At 40.7% G+C, this 21,021-nt stretch overlaps 2 protein-coding genes across 3 annotated transcripts; both read right to left on the bottom strand.

Annotated features, from left to right (window-relative positions):
* Positions 1 to 64: 64 nt before the first annotated feature.
* Positions 65 to 13,436, bottom strand: slc7a1a (solute carrier family 7 member 1a). 2 transcript variants are annotated; one of them, XM_079565531.1, is made up of 13 exons: positions 13,279 to 13,436; positions 8,079 to 8,316; positions 7,739 to 7,921; positions 7,501 to 7,659; positions 7,210 to 7,387; positions 6,840 to 6,973; positions 4,635 to 4,857; positions 3,378 to 3,514; positions 2,973 to 3,075; positions 2,145 to 2,350; positions 1,901 to 2,052; positions 1,715 to 1,823; positions 65 to 1,646 (listed from the first exon to the last, which is right to left on the bottom strand). In XM_079565531.1, the coding sequence occupies exons 1-13, from the start codon at positions 13,300 to 13,302 to the stop codon at positions 1,471 to 1,473; spliced, it is 2,022 nt and encodes a 673-aa protein (XP_079421657.1). In that variant the 5' UTR covers positions 13,303 to 13,436; the 3' UTR covers positions 65 to 1,470. The 2 variants fall into 2 exon arrangements, with proteins under 2 accessions (XP_079421657.1, XP_079421658.1); XM_079565532.1 differs by having other exon boundaries at positions 8,079 to 8,359; positions 13,279 to 13,404.
* Positions 13,437 to 14,356: 920 nt separating this feature from the next.
* Positions 14,357 to 20,718, bottom strand: paxbp1 (PAX3 and PAX7 binding protein 1). The gene is made up of 18 exons (XM_079566917.1): positions 20,307 to 20,718; positions 20,001 to 20,123; positions 19,689 to 19,862; positions 19,404 to 19,616; positions 19,213 to 19,313; positions 18,897 to 19,129; positions 18,404 to 18,593; positions 17,627 to 17,750; positions 16,721 to 16,814; positions 16,498 to 16,613; positions 16,229 to 16,428; positions 15,995 to 16,142; positions 15,806 to 15,927; positions 15,644 to 15,720; positions 15,493 to 15,559; positions 15,193 to 15,339; positions 14,777 to 14,931; positions 14,357 to 14,693 (listed from the first exon to the last, which is right to left on the bottom strand). Exons 1-18 carry the CDS (start codon positions 20,584 to 20,586, stop codon positions 14,576 to 14,578), a joined length of 2,682 nt encoding a protein of 893 aa, XP_079423043.1. The 5' UTR covers positions 20,587 to 20,718; the 3' UTR covers positions 14,357 to 14,575.
* Between the last annotated feature and the right edge of the window lie 303 nt (positions 20,719 to 21,021).

The following is a 21,021-nucleotide window of genomic DNA, read 5'->3' as shown; positions in this document are numbered from 1 at the left end:
TTATTTCAGATGTAAACACAAGAGTTTAAAAGACATACATTATTAAAACAATGCAATATCCCAGAGTTCACTGTAATAACAAGTACAGCGCAAGAATATACTGCACATAATAACTAAAGCATACACAAACTAACAGCCTGATACTACCCTGTCACACTCGCACCATTTGTAACATTTCCATTTTCCAAAAGATAATCAAACATTCAGAGAAGCTACAGAACAGGGAAAAGCAAAGGAAGCGTTTCTTTCAGCCCTGAGAAAGAAAATGATTAGGATGGAAAGCAAATTTGCAATTTGAGCAAGTCTGTATGACATTTGAAGCAGAAGTTCATTTACAGTTATACTCGCAAAGCAAACAAGTAACCTACATTTTCAAATGTACAAATAAGTTACCAAAAGAAATATTAACATTATCTACATACATTCCCTTAATTCACGCCAACGTTTGAAAGTTATAAATGCGTTATAATTGACTGAGTGTTGTCCTATGTCTGGTCTTTTGATCCTACTCATTCAACCATTATTCATTCTCAGAAGCACACATCTAAAAAACAAACACCAAAACGCACCTAGAAAACTAGAAAAGTGACTTAGCCCAGAAAAAAGGTCACTGTCCTTCTCAGTCTACAGACCAGAATATAACATCCCACAGTTTCATTAGAAGTCATCATCTTATCGACTCATCATGTTAAAAATCTACCATAGTCATTTATCTGTGTTATACACATACATTTAAAACAAGGATATTTTTTGGTAGATGTAACATTACAACAACAACAAAAATCATATAACACTACAAGTGTTGATATGGATAATATATTAAAAATACTTGTTAATGTTTTGATAAAAAAAAAAAAAAAAGTTAAAGTCATTATGACTGCTGTTATTCAACTTGAACTAGTGAGAATTTCAATAGTCTACAATCCAGATCTACGGCCTTTCCCCAAACATAGACAGCTCAGAGAGTTAAGTCACCACTGTCCCTCTCAGACAGCTCACGGGGGTTAGGGTAACCCGTTACCCCTCACTGACCGCTCAAAAGGGGTTAGGTTAACCGTTGCCCTCTCAGACAGCTGTGGAGTGTTGCAGTAGATTGTGCAATTGTTGGTATGATAAAAGCAGCGTTTCAACAAGGCATGGCTTACATAAGATTTGGCACATGTTCAAATTTCCCTCAAGGCACCTGTCCATCTAATGCTGACGGCTTACCTGATGTACCTTATAATAATGAAAAAAGAAAAACTCTTAAAAAGTCTCCAGTTTGTAATAAGGTGAGTTGCCCACTGACACAGACAAACAGCAACAAGATTTGAACATTTAACATGGCACATCAGATAGTTTCTCGGAGATGAACAGATGTGTTATGTTGTAAATCCAACATGAAAATGGAGCTTTGGGAAACAGTCCTGTCGAATTTCCACATAAGCCCAGAAAGTCCAGTTTACAGCTTCACCTGTCTTTTTCGTACACTCATTCGTCTTCTTCCAAAGCGTCTGTGCTACCGTGAAGGAAAGCTTCTTTTTCTCGAGCCATTGAGTCCAGTTCACGGTCAGGCTTCAGACTGTGCATCTCTGCATCTGGGGACGAGCGGTTCAATGCGGCTTCAGCACTGTGGTGGAGGCCATAGCAGAAGTAGATCACCATACCTTCAACAGAGAAAAAATGTGTTACATTATGATTCAAAACGTGCTCATGATGGTATTCGGATTCTTACCTATAGCCATCCAGATAGAAAACCGTATCCAGGTGCCAGTATCCAACTGCATCATCAAGTAGACATTAACAAACATGCTAATTACTGGGAGAAAAGGTAGAAGAGGAACCTGAATGAACAGACAACGCGATTAGACAATGAACATTGAAAAATACTGCATAAAACTTTGAAGCAAAAGATGGTAACCTTGAAGGAGAGCTTGGTCTTGCTCTCCGGTTGTCTCCAGACGACAAAGACCAACAGCAGACACACTATAAAGATGATGGTGAGGGTTACCATATTCCAGGGAGCTATGCCGCCTTGTACAGCCAGGACACTAAAGGCCAGGATCAACACACCTGAAAGAGGACATGGAAATGCCAGTTATCTTTTTTTTTACATTGCACTGCATATCCTACATTATACACTTATATGAGAATAACTCCTTTACCTAACAGGGATGCACAGACATTGACGATGTAGCCGGATAGAGCAGACGGCTCAGGGTTGTCTGGAAACATGATGCTCCTGAAGCTAAGCCTCTCCTCCACTCCAGGGAGGATGCCCATACTGGGGACACTGATGCCATCAATTAGGTCCATATCCTCATGAGTGTTGGCCATTTCATAGGACAAACTGGGCTGCTCTGGCTGGTATCTACAGTGAAGAGCATGGGATGTAGATATTGGTAAAAGACAGACAGTATGTAAACCAAACAGAAATATTTCCAAAAAGCTGGCAGACATTATTCCCATCTTGTTATGGTAAAAAAGAAACATGCCTGATTCAGGAGTATAGTCTCTCTTTACTGAGCCACAAAAGCTAAAAACAACCCCCTCTGAAGTAGTTCAAGTTGGAGAATATAATGCGTCTTAAACAAAGAGTGTCCATCACAGTGTTAGTGGGGGAAAAAAAGGATAAAAAAAGGCATAAAAATAGAGATCATCTGTAAGTGGATGCAATCCCACATTCTTATGTCCAAAGGCAGGCAACTTTATGGATGAGCTACCCCTCTGACTCCATTGAGGGCCTGTCTAAATAAAACTCCCAGGACGGTCCCAGCAAACCACTGTGCACTCTAAAAAATAGTGATATGAATTATTTTGGCAGATCACCCCACCACTAATAGTCGTCAGTAAAAGAAGAAACAGTTGTTTTAATGTCAACACAAGGCTGTGTCTAAAACGGATGAGATAGTGATCCTCTCAGATCATATTATGAAGTTACTGAAAGTGCTCCAGCACATAACCACACCGTATAGTACTCAGCGCATACTGACCTCAGCACCAGGACACAGGCGGCCACCAGAGTGTAGGCCAACAGCGTGCCAATGGACATGAGATCCACAAGGTCCTTCAGGTCAAACAGAAAGGCCATAATAGCTGCAAAATGGAAATAGAAGTAAAGTATAAGTATATTTTGCAGTCTGACATGAGTCAAGATCATGACTTGCAAGTCAACTCTGCTGTGAAATTATAAATCTATCTATATAAAGCTATCTGAATTTATTAATTTGAAGGTTACATAATGCTGCCTCCACTACCCCTGGTAGTTTTTTTTCTTCTTTAAAATGTTGTGGCAAACAGGTAACACATAGAATTGTTTGCAATATTTTATTTAAGATAAACTTCCCTCGTTGTGTGACCCCTTTAAGGACTTCCTCTTGGATTTGCTTTTGTCTTACCGGACATTACGCCAGCTGCAGCAGTGGAGGTAATGGGGGCTTTCCTCTCGCTGACATGTGCCAGGAAGGAGAAGAGCAGGCCGTCCCGCGCCATGGCAAAGATAATACGGGGCAGGGGGAACATGGAGCCCAACAGACTAGGGTCGAAGAGGTGGGAAAGTGTCATATTCAGGGGACAGCAGAGGTTGGACAAAGGCATATGGAGAAAAGAACACATTAAAATATGGTACTAAAAAGAATGAGTTACACATTGATGACCAAACAGGAAGGTTATCTGCTTCAAAGGAACATGCATAAACAGTATGTCCTTCCTCCGTCCAATAATGTTGTTATAATGTTGGCAGTATTAGTACAGTATAGTTTCAATATAAAACCACTGCAAGCCATTTTGGTTCCCTAAGCAAAAATGTTTGACGTCACCAGAGAACAATACATGCTGCACAAGTTTTGTCAAGACATCTGAACCTAAGTTTGCGAATGCGCTACGTTTATATGAAATTTCCTGTGGATTCCTATGTGCGTTGTGTCATCGGTAACGTTGGCACACCCACATTTCTATAGCTCTTCTTTCTCATCATTCTCACTGAATATGGTACCGTACAATATGCCATTCGGCACGTTATGAGCGTATAAATTAGTGTTGGAGGAAGTAGTTAAATTCTGTTATTCATATAACACTATTAATGACAAATTGTTAGAAATGGTGTACTGCATATAAGGATGGTGCATTTTGTATTTATTCTAATGCATAATGCGGTCCATAAATGTATTACTTTGTTTTTATCATTATTATCATCAATTAATAGACATTCGGCTGACCATAGAGTGTGTGGCCCAGCACATGCAAAGCTGTGGTTATGTGGATAGGACATGCGTGTTAGTCTCACCTGCCCCTATGCCTGAGGTGAGGGTTGCAGTTAGTGGAATTTTGGTTCTGGGACAGATGAATGCCATTAACTTGAAAAGCAGCCCATCACCAGCCATAGCCCAGGACACTCGAGGCATAGTGTACATAGCACCAGTGAGGCTAGCAGGGGATACCAGGAAACCAATGCTCACACCCACAAGAAACTGGTGAAACATTTACCGATAAGTGTACAAAAACATGCACATTGAAATATACATAGCATCGTGCAAATATCTTAGACAGGCTTTGCCCTTGTAGTCCACACGTAAATGCTCTTTCCATTTAAACACCAGATCCTTATATAATAACAATAAAAACACATTTCATTAAAAAAACAAATGTAAACTTACCTTGTGGACAAAGCACAAAGTGAACCCACAGCCACCGCGTACTTGGCTCCTCCCCATCCCACATAGTTGAAAGCCACGGGCAGAGGGCTGTTGCTATCCAGCAGGTAATACGGCATCATCATAGTGAGAGCCGCAGAAACTCCAAAGTAGGCCACAAAACAGATGAGTAAAGACGACACAATACCAATGGGGATGGCTCGCTGGGGGTTCTTCACCTCCTCACCTGTAGGGGGCATTTTCCATTTTACTATAGTATCATACCACAATAGTTTTGAAATGGTAATGGTACAGAGAGAGAAGGACGAAACTGTTTTGACATACAGTTGAAGGCCGTGTATATTTCATCCTCAATTAAACATGTTCAAATCATGCGTTTATTTTACTTATGTCAATATTTGATTAATTTATTAAAAAATACAAAACATTTTACATGATGTAAAAGTTGTTTATGTTTACACTGTTTTGTTTTGGCTCTCAAGATGAATAATCCAATCAGAAATCAGAATGAGCCTCATGCTCCGAGTGGCTAAAGTCAGTGGTAAACCGAAAAGGACCCTTTCTGATCTAAATGCATGCAACAAAAATCCCAGGACATGTCCCCAATCAAGTCGTACAAAGTCCCAGTGCGTCCTCCATTCGGTTCTCTGCTTTCTAATGATGCGTTACGTGTCCTGGTATTAAGTAGGTAAAGGCAAATCTAATTGAGCTTCGAGTGTAGTGGCTTGGGCTGCTTGATTATATAAAAATTATAGTCACAATTATTTTAGTAGTAATTGAAACCGCGATTATTCAAACTTTTATTTGTTGCCTTTAAATCTAAATATCTTCTTTTACAATTTAAAAAACCCAAATTCTATATAAAATTAGATACATAGTCTCTAAACTAATCCTTATTGAGACATCCCTGTGTCACCTGCCCCCTGCTGGTCAGCCCTCACACCTGCCCAAGCAAACCGGATGACATCATCACACAGCGTTGTTTGTTTATGTCGAACCAAAGCATGAGCCAGTAGCACGTTAAATGCGAAGGGAGCAAAAACAATCATACCAGCAGCATGAAATAATACATTTACTTTGAACTCTGTTGAGATCTGCTCCTGAAGCAGAGTTTTAGACTCTTCTGCAAAAAAACAGCGCCCGGGTAAAGGAAAGGGTAAACTTCTGTTCTCCTGACAGCAAAAGGTGCGAAAACGCTACTGATAAGTGCTCAAGAGTTACGTATAAAAAATATTCAAATGATCCATGACAAATGCAACAGTTCTATTTTCATTTTTAATCTGTAATAGTACACCTTGCATTCCCAACCTTAATAAATAATAAATAGAACTCCAAGACACAGTATCGGTGACTTTTACTGTTTTGGCAAAGTTCCAGCAGCTCAGTAAAAACAGATGCATTTGAGGAACATTCTGCACAGCGTTTTGCAGCAGTTTGGACAAGGAGCTTATTTTCTCAGTGCCACTCAGCTGCAGGGGATTATGTAACTGCTCCAGTTAGGTGAACACTCCAGTCTTGTACGACGCCTCGATGATGGAGTGTGTGTGTGTGCTTCAGTTTTTCTTCTGCAGGTCCATTTATTACCTATGACAGCTGCTCCTTTTGGTCAAGCTTACAATAGTGTGGGGCTATTGTAAGCAGCGGAGTCTTTTCAACGGTCTGTATATATGCATGTCATGCAACTACAGTATATGAACATGCAATCTTACTGCCACGGGCTGCCAATACTGGTGACAGATGTGCCCCCACTCAATCTAAAGCAGTGATTTACCCTGAGTGTCAGGTTAACCAATCAGACAGCAGGAAAAGTGGGAAGGTGCACGCATGGGTGTAGCCAAAAGTCAAGCTGGAAACAATGAGAGAGCTCTTCTTTAAATGCATGGCCAATCAAACTCAACTCACAGGTGTAGGTTACAGTAGAGCATGCGAAACATGAAGCACTGACTGATTTATACATTGAAAACTCTCTGGAGAGACTTGTCCATGAACAGTGAAAGATTCAGGCCAAACACATTTAACTGATTTTATTTTTCTCCTCTCACTTATGTAACACTTCTGAATGTTTAGGCATGCTTAGGATATGAGAAGTTTAAAGTACAGATCCAGTTACACCTCTCCCTGCCCCCAAGGCACACTCAAGTCACTCTCGTCAGTGGACTGAATGCAAGTGAAACCTACAGCACACTTTGAACACCTTTTTACACTGACCTGTGGTGGCGATGCAGTCGAATCCCACAAAGGCATAGAAGCAGGTGGCAGCTCCGGACAGGACCCCAGTAAAACCAAACGGCATGAACCCCCCAACTCCTATCGATTCTTTAGTTGGCAATACGTTTGTTAAACTGCAAAGAAAATATATCCAAACATTAGTGAGACTGGAAGAACAAACAACAGCAATAATAAAGTGGACATAGTAGAAATAAAAATGTATTTTATATCAAACTACCAAACAAAGAATTTAAAGCAGAATGTGGTCATTTTTTTTCATAACATGAAAAGTAAGAATGCGTATGATAAATTTGTAATGTATTTAAATGTAGTCATTCTCAGTCCTTAGAGTTAAGCGCCATGTACTTACTTGGAGCTGGAGTTTCCTGTATAATTGTCATTGAGGATCTCTTCAGGGTCTAACTGCCAGTTCTTCAAAGTCCCTTTGACAAGTCCAGAGATCACCATGAACAACAGCACCAGGATGTTAATGCAAGTGAACACCTTGTTCACCATCGCGGACTCTTTGACTCCAAATGCCAGTAAACCTGTAGGAGACATGCAGGTACAGGGCCCATTTTTAAACAAAATAAAACTATAAAACTTAACAATAGCAATGAGTATATGACTTAGGATAAAATAATAAAAAAAACGTTCATACCCGTTAATGTAAATATGATGATAACAGCAAACATGTCAGGATACTCTGCTAAAATCCCCGGGGCGTTCATGGACATGTGCTCTCTGCAGAAGTGCTCTATTCTCTTCTCTATCAACTCATCGAAAGTAGCGCTCCATGCACGGGCCACACTAGAGGTGCCTAAAACAGAACATATCATAGTTTACTCGGCTGTCGAACATGAAACCATTGAAATAATCGTGTGTAGAAAGGGTCTTACCAATAATATAGGAAAGTATGAGGTTCCAGCCTGTGATGAAGGCCCATAGTTCACCCACAGTCACATACGAGTACAGATAGGCTGAGCCAGTTTTAGGAACTCTCGCTCCAAATTCAGCATAGCACAGACCTGCCAACACTGATGCTAATGCTGCTATTAAAAAAGACAGCACTATTGCAGGCCCTAAAAGTTAGAACAAAAGTTGAGAGAGAGCGTGCATATAGTGAGAGTGCATTTATAAAGCTCTTCCACACAGAAACACTTTTTCATTTATTTATTATCATTATTATCATCATAATATCTGACAAAATAAAGTGCAATACAGTGAAAGTAAACATACCAGAGTTTTCCCTGGCCACAGCCCCGGCTAGCACATAAACTCCAGCTCCCAGAGTGCTGCCCACGCCGAGGGCCACCAGGTCGAACGTGTTGAGACATCGGGACAGTCGCGACTCCTCTGCGTCACAGTTCACCACCTTCACCCTCAGCAGCTGCTTCCCAAAATGCAGGAGCTTTCCCAGAGCCATCAGTGAGTGCGAGGCTGGGGGGAGAGGTGCGGAGGGGTCGGGAGGATTGGCCTGGGTTCAGAGTTCAGAGGTCACAGGGGAAAGATTAACCACTCTGGAGAAGAGGGGAGAAGAGACAAAAGATGAGGACTTACAGTATGTTGGTATCGGATCATAACGTGTGTGTACTGTTGTAAGCATGAATAAGGCCAGATTGGATCATGAAAACATGCAATTCCATATTGGTTCAGATCAATACTCATCACGTAGGGCTGCACGATATTGAAAAACTAGCGTTAGGCTATTTTACCAGACCAATTAAGATAAAGGAGTACTACTAAGTAACTTGTTCACCTTAATAAATCCTTTTCTGTAGTCCCTCTGGGGGTAATACAAGTGTTAATGTGATGATTGGGGGGTCGTTCATCTCCCCCTGGTGTCTCTGTCCAGAAAACCACCCTTTCAACTTCCATGCCTCCAGGTCAGAGGCGCAATACACACTAATAGAATCACAAAGAAGCTAACAGGCTAACGGGCAAAGCTAACTGTGGGCTAGCGCCACTTAAACAATATTTACAGTCAAGTTTGAGAGAAAAAAATAATCTCCATTGAGTCATTGGATGAACAATATCCCTCTCTCGCTTTGTCTTTTCTGTCAACGTAGCATTTACTCTCAAGGACAATTAATAAGAAAAAAAAACGATGATACGACACATGCAGTGGCGGTTATGGCCTCTGGGGGCATGAGATCACATTTCCAAAGTATAATGGCTAAATCTAGATATTCAAAGGTTCATAAAATAACATTTAGGCTTGTGCTTAAAGTGCAATGAGGAATGTGGAAACAGTTGTAAAATTAAAAGCTACAGAAGTGGAAAAGAGGGTCGGCCTACTTTTGAAACAGTTATGCAACATCAATTCAGTTGGACAAAAAGTGGGGGGCCCATTGAAATGTACTACTGACATGTTACATAACGGACACAAAGGAGACCTGGAAAAGCCCCTGAACAAGCGCGATGACGGTAGAAGAACATCTGGAGTAAGCCATAGTTCAAATGGTAGTTTAAGTAGAACTAAAGTCAATTGCTTACTTTGTGCAAAAGCATTCAAGTGCAACGCCAACACACTCTATAGCACTAAACTCGAGCATGAGCAGGATCGTTCTCCGTCAGTCACCCATGCACATTCCTCAGACGTGAGCTCATTGTCCAGATTATCACATCATTTAAACACCAGAGTAAATACACAATGGACAGAGAGAGGAGAAGATGGGGGAGAGAAAAATCAACAAGGTGCGAAAGGGGGCCCAGTTCTCTCTTGTAATGTGTCCAATAAAGCTAAAATGGAGAAATGACATGCCCCAGTGTTTGGTGGTAGAGTGACCAGAATAATGGCTGCTCTCCAGACTCCGCAGACACATGAGGACATGAACTCACGCCAGTCATGTGCTCAAAGATACTTGGTCACTGTTTATCGAATATTTAGGTTTAAATGAACTGCACCAACCCACTTTACTTCATTATTATTAAAAACATTTTATTAGTAGTATTAAGGAACAGTTAAGGAACAATATTTAAGAAGTTCTCCTCTTTTGTAGTTGCAATGCAATAGCTGTCCCATTGTCATTACTTGAGCAAATAAATAAATACAGAAATAAATACAGAAATAATTGTCAATCTTAAATCAACATTAAAACCACAAACGATGCACATTTCAAATATTTTGCACTATAGACGTATAGATCTACGTTTGATTGGCAACATACAATGCACAGTGCAGACAGACCTTCTAGGGGGCATATATACTCCCCAAGTAGGGGGTGACCTCTTTTTGACATGCTAGTTATGTAACTGCAAGTCAATGTAGTTCTCAAATAATGAAATATTACACCCATGAAAATATGGGAAGACCAACCATAAATAACTAACCGTAGCTAAAACAAGATACAAACTCACATGCAGGTTTGCATGTTACACTGCAATGGCCTCTAATAGCCTTTGGTGTGACACCACTGTCAAAGTGTGACATTAACCTTGTATTAACAGAATAATAAAGTGATCCTTTTTAATGCACAGAAGCACATCACCTGTCTCCTCAGAACTAACTCCTAAAGCACAGACACACAGAGGGATCACATAGGACTTATCTATACTCATGTCTGATGGCTCCTGCATGGAAATACAAGCTCTCAATCACATGGCCAGGCTATTCCCAGCAGCTTTCACTCGAACTGCCCACAGACACATGCACACAGGGGAAGCATGGGAACAATTTAGCAGTTGTGACACCCATGGAAAATTAATGTTTGTAATTTTATACGGAGAAACGGTTATATAGCTACTGTTGCACGGTCACAACCCACTGACCTACTTATTGCCCAGGATGTAAATAAACACATTGTTAGATGTTTTTTTGTTTCGGCAACTTCAATCTATCTTTTTTTTCATGGTGTATTTTCTGGATTTGTAGTTTGGGGTTTTGTTTTAGCAGAGGTGGAGTCAAGTCAGGCCGAGTGGTCATGCTTAAGGAAGAGGGATGTGACCAAATCAACCAATCACTGCAGTATTGAAGAGACTTTGACATTTAAAGGCTGCCAAAGTAATTCTCCTTACATGGATTTTAAACAAGAGGACACGATTGTTTCGGCAAAGAATTGCAAACCACCAAATGTTTTGATAAATACATTTTTATAATAATTATTTGTATAATTTGTGAAAGTTACATGATGTTATTGTATTATTTCTTTGATTGAGGATTATGTAAAGCACCTTTCAGCACGTCATAATAAACGAGGGAGGTTTGGACATATGCGAAGAGAGAGAAAAACCTAATTGATATTCATCAAGTCGTCTCTTCTCATTAAGTTGATGCACTATTTCGGTGCTTTGTTCATTCTGCCTTCAGCCCCACAGTCATGGTCAGCAACTTTTCCAGCTACAGTTGCCCTGGAACAAACTGACACAAGCATGGCTATCACCCTGAAACCACCAGTCACCCATGGAGACATTTATTTACAAGCAAAGGACACTGAGGCAGTAAGAACTGGGGTTCATGGTGTTATAGTGGCCATCCTTCCAGATATAAGACAACTAGTTTATCCCACAAGCCTTTGCCGCTCCACAGAGGGGGAAAAATGTCTTCCATCTCTCTGACAAATCGTTAATAAAAGTAAATGAAGCAACTTGTTGAACGTCCATACACTTTTTTTTTTCCAACATGATTGCCAGCCCTTGTGCATCAGAGGTTCTTGCAGATCTGAACAGTTACAGACAGATCCTTAGCATGCTGTATGTATTTAACTGGCAAAAACAGGTCTTGATCACATCATCCACACGCTTTAAGGTAAAAATCTTTTCCAAGCCTGTCAAAGACGCCTTAGGACCATGGCGGCTCCTGAAGAAGCTCACTTAATCTTTTTCCTTTTCTATTTGGAGTAATCTGTTTTAAATATAATGCACTTTCATTAGAATCTAATTTCACACATAAAATCTGAATAATTTATTTTCATCCATCTTAATGTTTACATTTTCCTTTATTTTGTTATTTCAATTAGTGTGTGTGTCAACCAACCAAAGCATCAAACCATGTGACACGTTCGTACCCCAGGCCCCAGCAAGTCTGTTGATTCCTTGCTATGTCCTGGTGATTTTTTTTTTCTTTTTCTATCAAAGTCACCATTTTTGCCCAGATTGCCTTCAGATTGCTCAGGTTACTGTTAAATTGTTAAATTTGCCCTTTGTTTTTGTCCAGCTTAACTTATATTGAACATACAGTTTACATTGTCACTTATTTCTGGCAAGAGCTTGTTCATCGTGAGTCTCATCTCCTTTGCCGTCTTTCCAAACACTTAATATAGAAAGTGTCTTTGTTTTGTTGGCAAAAACATCCCCCACACATGCTACTGTTGCCTCTCCTGGAATGATTGTGTAAATATAGTTAATTTGGAACCAGTATTGGAACCAATTTTCTGCCTGATGATATAACTTTACTTAAGGCATTAAGCCCCAAGGCAAGATGCAAGTGGTATAATCACAAATGACAACTATAAGAGGACCACCTATAATTCACTTCCCTGCATGATGAACAAGAGGAGTCATCTCGTCCTTCATGAATCTGTTTCTATCAGCACAAGCATAATGTCACACATTAAAAGGCACCTTCAGTCAACAGGCTTTGTTAGGTTATAGTATTATTCTTTTGTTGTATCAGTAGGTGCTTTAATGTTAAAGAGACCATACTCTCTTTCGGACCTTTCCATCTGTTGACAAAATACATAGTGATCCTCCTACTTCAACGTCAACAGTGTGCTACCCTCAAAAGTAACAAGCTTTTGGATGTGGATCATCACTTGTTAACAATGCCATCAAATGTAGTTCTACCCAATACATTTATTCTTAATTAATCACCTTAATCCGCCCCGCCCACTTTTGGCTCTTTTTGCAAAGTGTGTTACATGCAACCAAATTATGATTTTATCTGTGGGCATAAAACCTGTGGGCATCAAACCTTCAGTGGATCACACAGGGCAGCGGGTGGGTGTCATATCCTCTCATGCACTTCCAAGACCCTGCTCACTACAGACCCAATTTTAACCACTGCATCAAAGATCATTATGTGTTATGCTCAAATTGGTAAGGGCAAACACTATGCTTCATAAATCACATGAGGCAGCTTTTTCATATCTCATATGGGCTATAGTCTACCATACTTGCCTAGAAAGTAGAATTGGCACTTTCTTATGGGGCTATCTGAACCTACATCTAATGAACTTAATAACTCTCTATAAATAATTTTGTTGATATATTTTTAAAACTCACATGCCAACAGACGACGGCAGTGACATAACAGCTCTCATCGTAAAGCCCCGACCATGTGGCTCAGTGCAAGGCTTTTTAACATTTTGCAACCCTGCACAAGCTCTGTAACCACGAGGGCAGCTCAAACCAGATGGAAACAGCGATTCCAAAGCTCCCAAACTTGTACACAGTAGAGGACGTGTGTGTGTGTGCGTGCGTAAAACTGCAGCGACTTTACCTTGTAGGTCCTGCGTAAGCGCATGAAGCAGATATCCAAATCTCTTCTTATAACAAAGGCTAAAAATTAGAAAAGCTCAAACAAAACTTGGAGGTCATTCTCATAGAGCAGTGGTCAAGTCTTAGCGATTGGAAGCGAAGGATTTGAAGGTTTCAGGTTGCCGTGTTTAGCGCGTTTTAGTGGGAGGAGGGGGCACAGACGCGCAGCCCCGCCCGCGTGCCACTGATTGAGCAATAGCCATTAACCCGGAGTTGTTCTAAGAAACGCCCCAAGCGACAACGGGGCCCTCAAATGAACCACAAATCACTGGAGCGTTTTTACTTATGTAAGCGGCCCGTTTGGTGATGGAAGCTGCGAAATGTTGTTTCTGAGAATTAACATTTTCCCATGTTCAACTTTGTTAGTAACTAGTCAGCGTTTCGTTTTGTTTTTTTTTGTCTCAGAAAAATACCCTTCACGGTCAACATTTTTCATGCGAGGGCCCACTAAGGTATGCCAGCAAAATGCTCGGCATTGGTATTTTGAAATGTCTATTATATTGTAAAGTGAACGTGCAACACCTTTCATTTGATTCTCTTAAAGGGACTAGATGCAAGTTGGTCATTTTTATGCTCACTACTGCCACCTCTTACGCGTAACTGCAGGTTCTATATTGCACTTGTGCTAGATGGCCCATCGGACCGAATTAACAACTTTTTAAGTGACAGTGCAGGATTTTAGAGGCAGTTGCGGTGAATAGGTCTGAGCTCATTCTACACATTAGGACTTTGCTGGAACATGCAGGGGGAGGAAAATGCTTAATTTTAAACATCTCTATAAGTCCCTTTAAAATGTGCATGTCTGAATGATTTAGAGAGTACAGCCTTGACCTTTAAAAAAAGTTGCTGTCCTGCTAATGCATACACACAATACACAATAAATACATCAACAAAACTACAATGTTCAAAGTCAGAATTTATTAACAAACCAAACACGAATGAAATGTACACACACACACACACAAAGCGGGCAGCCAGTCTTACTGGGCAGGCAGGTAGTCAAAATGCAATCTGGAGAGTTTGAGCCATCGGTAAAAAGATGGAATCTTGTTCAAACAAACTCAATTATATTATTCCAAACTATTGTTAGCTGAATGTAACAGGGAAGTTTTACAGAGAGGCCTCTTTTCATCATCAACATTGGTTTTGTTTTGGTAAAATATACATAATTTACAGTATTTACAACCAAAAAAGTTTGAAGAGCTTTTCTTGACATCGATAGGTGTGCTTTAGTCTACAGTAATCCTGGGGTTCTCCTCTCACTTGGATTCCCAAAGATGCTTGATTTCTTTCAGTCCTTGCTCTGTTGCGACATGAAGAATATGATCCAGGGCGTTTATATGGCTCAACATCTTCACCACTTCTTTGATCTGCTCCCTAATCATAAACAAATAAAACCACATAAAAACATATTCTCATGGTATTTTCATCAGTTAAGCTCCATCAAATTTTGTACACACTTGACATTGCGTCGCTCTGTGTCGGAAATGCCCAAACTGCTGCGGTAAAAGATGTTGATCAGGTGGGCAAGGTAACGGGACAAGGGTTCAAGCTGAGCCAACGTCTGCTGGCCTTTCAGTGTCGCAAACCACTGCTTGGGCAAAAGTTCCAGTACCTATTAAGAAAACAAAAAGTATATTAAACAGATGCACTTCAAACAAACAAAACACCAAGTCTAGAGTAACAGTGAAAAGACAGAATGCACATAATCTGTAGGAACATACTGGAGTTTGGAAACGTGTCATGACAAGTCGTTACAGAGATTGCAAAACATGAAAAAACTAATCATGAACCCAGGATAGTTCTGCCCTTTGAGGTTTATGTAATATTAATATATTATAACGTTGTATAACGTCTTCTTAACACATCTGTTTACCTTCTGGCACTTTTGGATGTTGTCCTCTGTAGAGTCTGATGTCTGAAGTGCAGACACAATGTAACGATTTAGAACACTATCCAGGGCCATATCCTTCAGACAAGAACTTGACAGGACGCCTTCCCACTGTAGGATGTTACTCAACAGCTGGGGAGAAAGACATACAAGTTCAGATAACTTGTTGATACTTAATTAATTTGCAAATACTGTACACACATAATGTATGTGGAAACATGTCAAAGAATCAGATGTGCCAAACTGTTATGCACAATGTAATTAAGCCTTGCAGGTTTCACATACCTTTATGCATGACCAGAACTGTCTCTGGTAAAACAGATAGGGACTGCCGTTCTTGTTGTCCATTACACTAAAACACAACAGAATTTCAGACAGTGAGTGAAGGTGTTGCACATCCACAAATACATTTATTAAAACACAAGGAATCGCATACTTTTTGGGGTACAATGGCAAATAGAGGTCTTCATCTATAGATCTTCTGTTGCGTAAAACAATTGCTTTTAAAAGTTCCTGTTCAAAGCAAAGAAACAGAGGCACATTTTAAAATCTATGCCACAAAATAATACCAAATCTTGCAGATGAAGCCATTATGCACCTGGGTGTATTTGTTTTCTCCATGCAGCACAGTGGGGTAATCCTTCATCAGTCTCTGGATGCTGCTGACCAGTCTGGAAGTCTGACTACTGGACAGAGGATCCCACACCTGCTCCACCAACACTGCAACATATAAAACAATATATCAATACATATATCAATACAAACGTTTTGAGTGGGCATCATCTACCTGTCAGTTTGGAGAGGACAACCTTCTCTACAATGGCAGGTAGCAGGCTGATGTCGGCATCTCCTTTCTGCAACGTGCTGTGCTCCTCGAAGCCATAAAATAAAAGGGACTCAAACCAGAGCATGTACTCAAAATTACCACACTCAGCCTAAGGGGGAAAACACATTTAAAAGTCAAGTTAATTTAGACTGATAAAAGGTAGACATTTTAAGGCATCGCCCAAATGTATTTTACCTCAAGTGGGTTCCATACAATGAGTTGCAGGCGAATTAAAGGGTTAAAAAGCTTGGGTAAACATAAACCTATATAAGCTTCTCTGTAGCAGTCTCCGTACTCTCTCCTCCAAACTTCAAAACGTGATTTAATGCAGTCCAGTGAATTGAAATCATCAAGTACATCTTCGAAGATCTTCTTGCACTCCCTGAAGATGCGATCTAAGAAACATTAGGCTTAATTAATGAACTGGCAAAGAAGGTGAGAGCGGCAATTTACCACTGTCATACCTTTCTCCATGTTGAAGCTGGTAATGTCAGTGGTCATTTCCTCATCATCTGAAGACAACCCTTCTTTATGCTCCGCCCTCTTTCCATTCTGCTCCCGAGCCTGTCGACGTCGAGTTCTGTATAAAAAGAAAATCATCTTAGCGACAAAAGTGTTAATTCTATAATTTACATTAAAAAAATCATCTTGAAAATAAATATATATAAAATCCATAGTGTTGCAAACCTTCGGGCCTCTCGCTCTGCTATCCTCCTTTGGCGACAATGCTCTTGAAGAACAGCTCGATCCCTGCCCAGGTTAGGAGCCACGACAGCTTTACCTGAAACAAACAGGAGCTATGTGAGCACTAGTTCTGAGGAATGATAAAACCCTTAATGCTTTCCTGGAGCAGACTATCATGTCAATATATTGTTGCCCGGCGTTTCAAGAATCATCCAGTTCTCTTCTTCAAAAGGGCCAAAAACGTAAAGTCTCATCAGAAGGTAGACTGGGTGGTGACATACTCCAAGCGCACAGGTGTTATAGATTGCAGACACCAGGCAAAACTTGCCGATGATTCACGAAACGTCGGGCAATTATTTTAAAAATGTCCAGTTGAAGTCATGTAAAGTCTCTGTATTTACCACTCAGGTGACATCAATCTTTGTTTGGAATATTAATATATATTTAAATGAAATTAGATAATAATTATCCAATTAGATAATAACAAAAGGCATTTGCTTCAGCGTATTTTATTTTTATACATATCTTGTCACTTACCTGGGTGCATTTTTCACATGTTACACAGTGAAAGTCACAATGGACAAATCACTATTTCTAGTTGTGCCATCTTTACTCAGTGGCTCACTGCCACCAGAGCTGATTTACAATCATTGTGCTGACTGTAACGCTCCACCATAAAAGGAGCAGCTCAAGTAGCCTCTATAATGCATTTTCATGTATTCACAAACATTCATCCCCAGCATGACAAGCAGGAGTATCTTTTCAAGATTAAGCGCAACTTGCAAGGTAAACAGGACAGGGGAAATGGGAATGACGGACGAAGCCAAGACTCACACTCACTCATACGCATACATACAGAACTAACGAGGCTGTTTGAATAAATCTTAAAAACCTTCAAGATGGACTGACTTGAAAGGCTGGCAAACTCCGCCGATTCATCTTTAATATCATCCTGTCTTCTCTGGACAAGTCGAGAGGCCCGTTGCCTTAGTAACTGGTGCATGGCAGCCTCCAGCTCCAGGACGGCCGGAACCTGAAAGATATGATGCCTTCTGTGATCACTGATCCAAACAATAGCGGGGCTCCCAAGCACTACATCTGCTGCGCTGATGGAACAGAAGCAAGGTAAAATAAACAAGGGCTGCAGCTATCAACTGGCAATTGGATCAAGTCGTTTTTACAGTAGCTGAGGACGATGCACCTCTCGTCTGAGAGGCTTTACACTCAGCGAGCTTTTAAAACAAAGATATAAGTTGAAGACTTTGTATCTCATTAGCAAAAGATATGTGTATTTATTTCAGTTCATTATCTCATTGAGAATAACAATTTTACCAGAGGCCGATTAGTGCATCTTCTTATAAAGCCTTTACCACTTATTACATATATCATTCTGGTTCTCGTATTTTAACATATGCCATCATTTTTCTGTTTGTGGACAGATAAGGCGTTAGAGGATGTTTCGTTCTCCTCCATGACATTTCTGCTGCTGTAGGATCAAGAAGTAAAATACATGCTCCTAAAAGTGCTCCTGTCGTTACAGGTTCATGAGAAAAAAATGATTAGGATATCTGATTTCATGCCATAGCTTTAGGAATAATGCAGTAGATCAAATCATTATTTGTAGAAACAAATCTCTAATTGCAAAACAGAAAACCTTTAAATGAGACGGCACAGTTTCTCCCTTACCTTTTCGCTGAAACACTCAAGCAAGTCTCGGACATACCCTCGCATCTCTTGCAAGAATTTATATTGATCTGCTTTGTCATTTGACGTATCCTCCATCTCATGTATGGCAATCTCTGAAGCGGACACGTCCTCCTTGATTTGGTTATAGCGGTTGATGTTTGCTTCATTGCCTGCATGCATTTGGCTGAGCCTATAGACAAGGGACATACAGGGAGAAGTAGCAAAAATAACTTGTGATATGATGTGTTTAAAGCCTCAACCATGTCAACTAATTAAATTTAACTTAATTAAAAAGAGGATAAACCCCTTGAGATGAAGAGTCTTATTTTCAAGGGGCTCCTCAATGTTCTCACAAAAAACAACCAGCAGCGACTACTCCTCTAATTAAAAGTGCTATACTGTACACATCATTACTACTGTTATCAAACTGCAAGTAGCATTGTTGGGTCTTGGACTGACAGTGGACGTTGTTTCAGCCTTTTACTGGACCTACCTCTCTCGCAGGCGTTTCTTTACCATATCAGTGGATACAGGGGCTGAGTCAGTGTTTCGTACTCCATAGTGTATGGTTCCATTGTCAGTCCGAATCACTGGTTTGCCAGGCTGTGCAGGCTCTGGGGTCACAGCACTGTAAGTGAAGGGCATGCTGTATGATGCACCGTAGGGCTGGCTCTCATATCCACTCTGATAATAGGCCGTGCTGTCTTCTGGCTGAGAGGTTTGAACCTGAAACAAGTAAAAGAAACAGAAATAAAATGAGTAACAGAGTAAAATAGCAATTAAAGCATTGGCTACGTCATTACACTTACCTGGGGTATGCTGATTCCTTTCCTGATCTGTTCTTGCTCCCATCGGCAGACCTCTTCATCCTGACCGGCATCCAGGGCTTCATCATCACTACCTTCAATTCCTGTTCAATTCACCATACAGAGATTTGTTCACATTGTAATTCAGTACTTGCACTTCAACACTCATGAAGTAGATAAGATTAATAAAGTACCAATCTCTTCAGCAATTTTCTGTCTTTGACTTTTATTCTTGACTCCACTGAAGCGGATCCTCTTTTCATCGTCATCATCATCACTGGCTTGATCTTCTTCTCGAACTAATCGCTTGGAAACTTCCGTCTCAACCGGGGGTGCGTCACCCTGCTCTCGCGCCAATTGACGACGCTTTCTTGCAGCGTGTATAAAAGCAGCATCAGGGATTTCCCCTAGGTGGAAAAAACAAAACATTACATTTTGTTACAATATTATTGTAACACATATAGACATAAAGATCTTACCAGGTTTCAGAGTGCTGAGTGTAGACAGTGTATTGAAAGTACTGTTAGCTTTAAGTCCACTCTTCTGATCTTCCTCTGCATCATCAGCACTGTCAACCTCCATCTCCTCCTCGCCCTGATCACTCTCTGGTCTGCTGGGAACCTCCTCTTTGATAGCGGATAATAGATGAGGATCTGAAAAGGTGGGCATCCCAACATTACTTGAGGTAATTTTATCATTATCATAAGGAGATGGCAACGTAGAAATAGTTTGTAGCTGTTGGACGATTCTAAATAACTGTATTAAAACATTCACAACACCAATGCACATACCTGACTTGTTCTCATGTTTAACAGTGGTTGTCTTCTGCAGATCTTCCTTGTACTCCCTTTTAAGCTGCTTGACAATTTTCTTGCTGTGATTAGATTTCTTCACTCTAAACACCTCGGATCCCTCTGTTTGCATACAGTGGCAAGAGAAATATGGTACAAGTTAGGCTAACATGTAACATTGCGACGAAATCGTATGAAAGACAGATATATTTAAAAAAAAAGAAAAAGAAAAAAAAAAGGCCCAGCTTGTCATTTCCATCATGCTGTAAAGCTAATCCAGCTAACACGTAGAGCTAAGATGCATACCTTCTTCGTCTTCAAAACTCAGCAGACTGACAGCGGTGGGTCCTTGACTGGGGGCAATGGGGGCACTCTTCTTCTCCTTTTTCACAGTCTTGATGCTGTTGAACAGAAAGCCGTTGCTCTGGCTGATCTCGGAGCCGCTGGCCGTCCCCATGAACGGGATCTCCGCCACAGGCCCAAACATCGTCGGTGCCAACAGAGGCTGCTCCTTGCCCACCTCCTGCTCCTCGTCGTCCGACTCATTTCTGCGACGCAGGTTTACACGTTTCGCCCTTTTAAACATTGTCACTTTGTATTCAATACAGCCGTTTATGTAGGTATCCTGACTCTTTCACAAAAGTTTAATTTCAGGTTTCACTCAACGAAGAAATTATCCTCATTTTTGCGCTCCGCCATTTTCTGTCTCTGTCCTTCTTCTTCTGTTGAATATTTAAACGAGCCTGACACCAAAGCAGCGACGTACTGCCATCGCGCGGTTACAAATGGTACTACCGTTTTACGGAGCACAAAGCAACTTTTAAAAGAGCATTATGGAACTTTGTCTGCAAAAAAAAGAGAGAGAACAGAAATAGATATGCGTATTTCACCTTTTAGTGACCCAGCGGCTGCACGGGTGTTTAGCACGGTGTCGATTTCCATCACGGTTGCCTCTATGAAGCACCCGTGATGGGTGCTTCATAGAGGCACCCCCCCCACACACTTGTGTTATTAATTTAAT

This window comes from Gobius niger, assembly GCF_951799975.1.
Source record: "Gobius niger genome assembly, chromosome: 11".
Lineage (NCBI taxonomy): Eukaryota > Metazoa > Chordata > Actinopteri > Gobiiformes > Gobiidae > Gobius > Gobius niger.
This window is presented reverse-complemented; position numbering and strand designations above follow the sequence as displayed.

Bases quoted from the DNA above. Each gene is read 5' to 3' on its own strand.
- slc7a1a (XM_079565531.1), bottom strand. From the start codon at position 13,302: ATGCGCTTACGCAGGACCTACAAG. The intron at 6,974-7,209 runs GTAAGTACATGG...TTTTCTTTGCAG, and splicing joins ACAGGAAACTCCAGCTCCAA to TTTAACAAACGTATTGCCAA. The intron at 2,053-2,144 runs GTAAAGGAGTTA...GTCCTCTTTCAG, and splicing joins TGTCTGTGCATCCCTGTTAG to GTGTGTTGATCCTGGCCTTT.
- paxbp1 (XM_079566917.1), bottom strand. From the start codon at position 20,586: ATGTTTAAAAGGGCGAAACGTGTAAACCTGCGTCGCAGAAATGAGTCG. The intron at 16,429-16,497 runs GTATGACAGTGG...AATGTTTCTTAG, and splicing joins CAGCTTCAACATGGAGAAAG to ATCGCATCTTCAGGGAGTGC. The intron at 15,340-15,492 runs GTATGTGAAACC...CTTTCTCCCCAG, and splicing joins AGTTCTGGTCATGCATAAAG to CTGTTGAGTAACATCCTACA.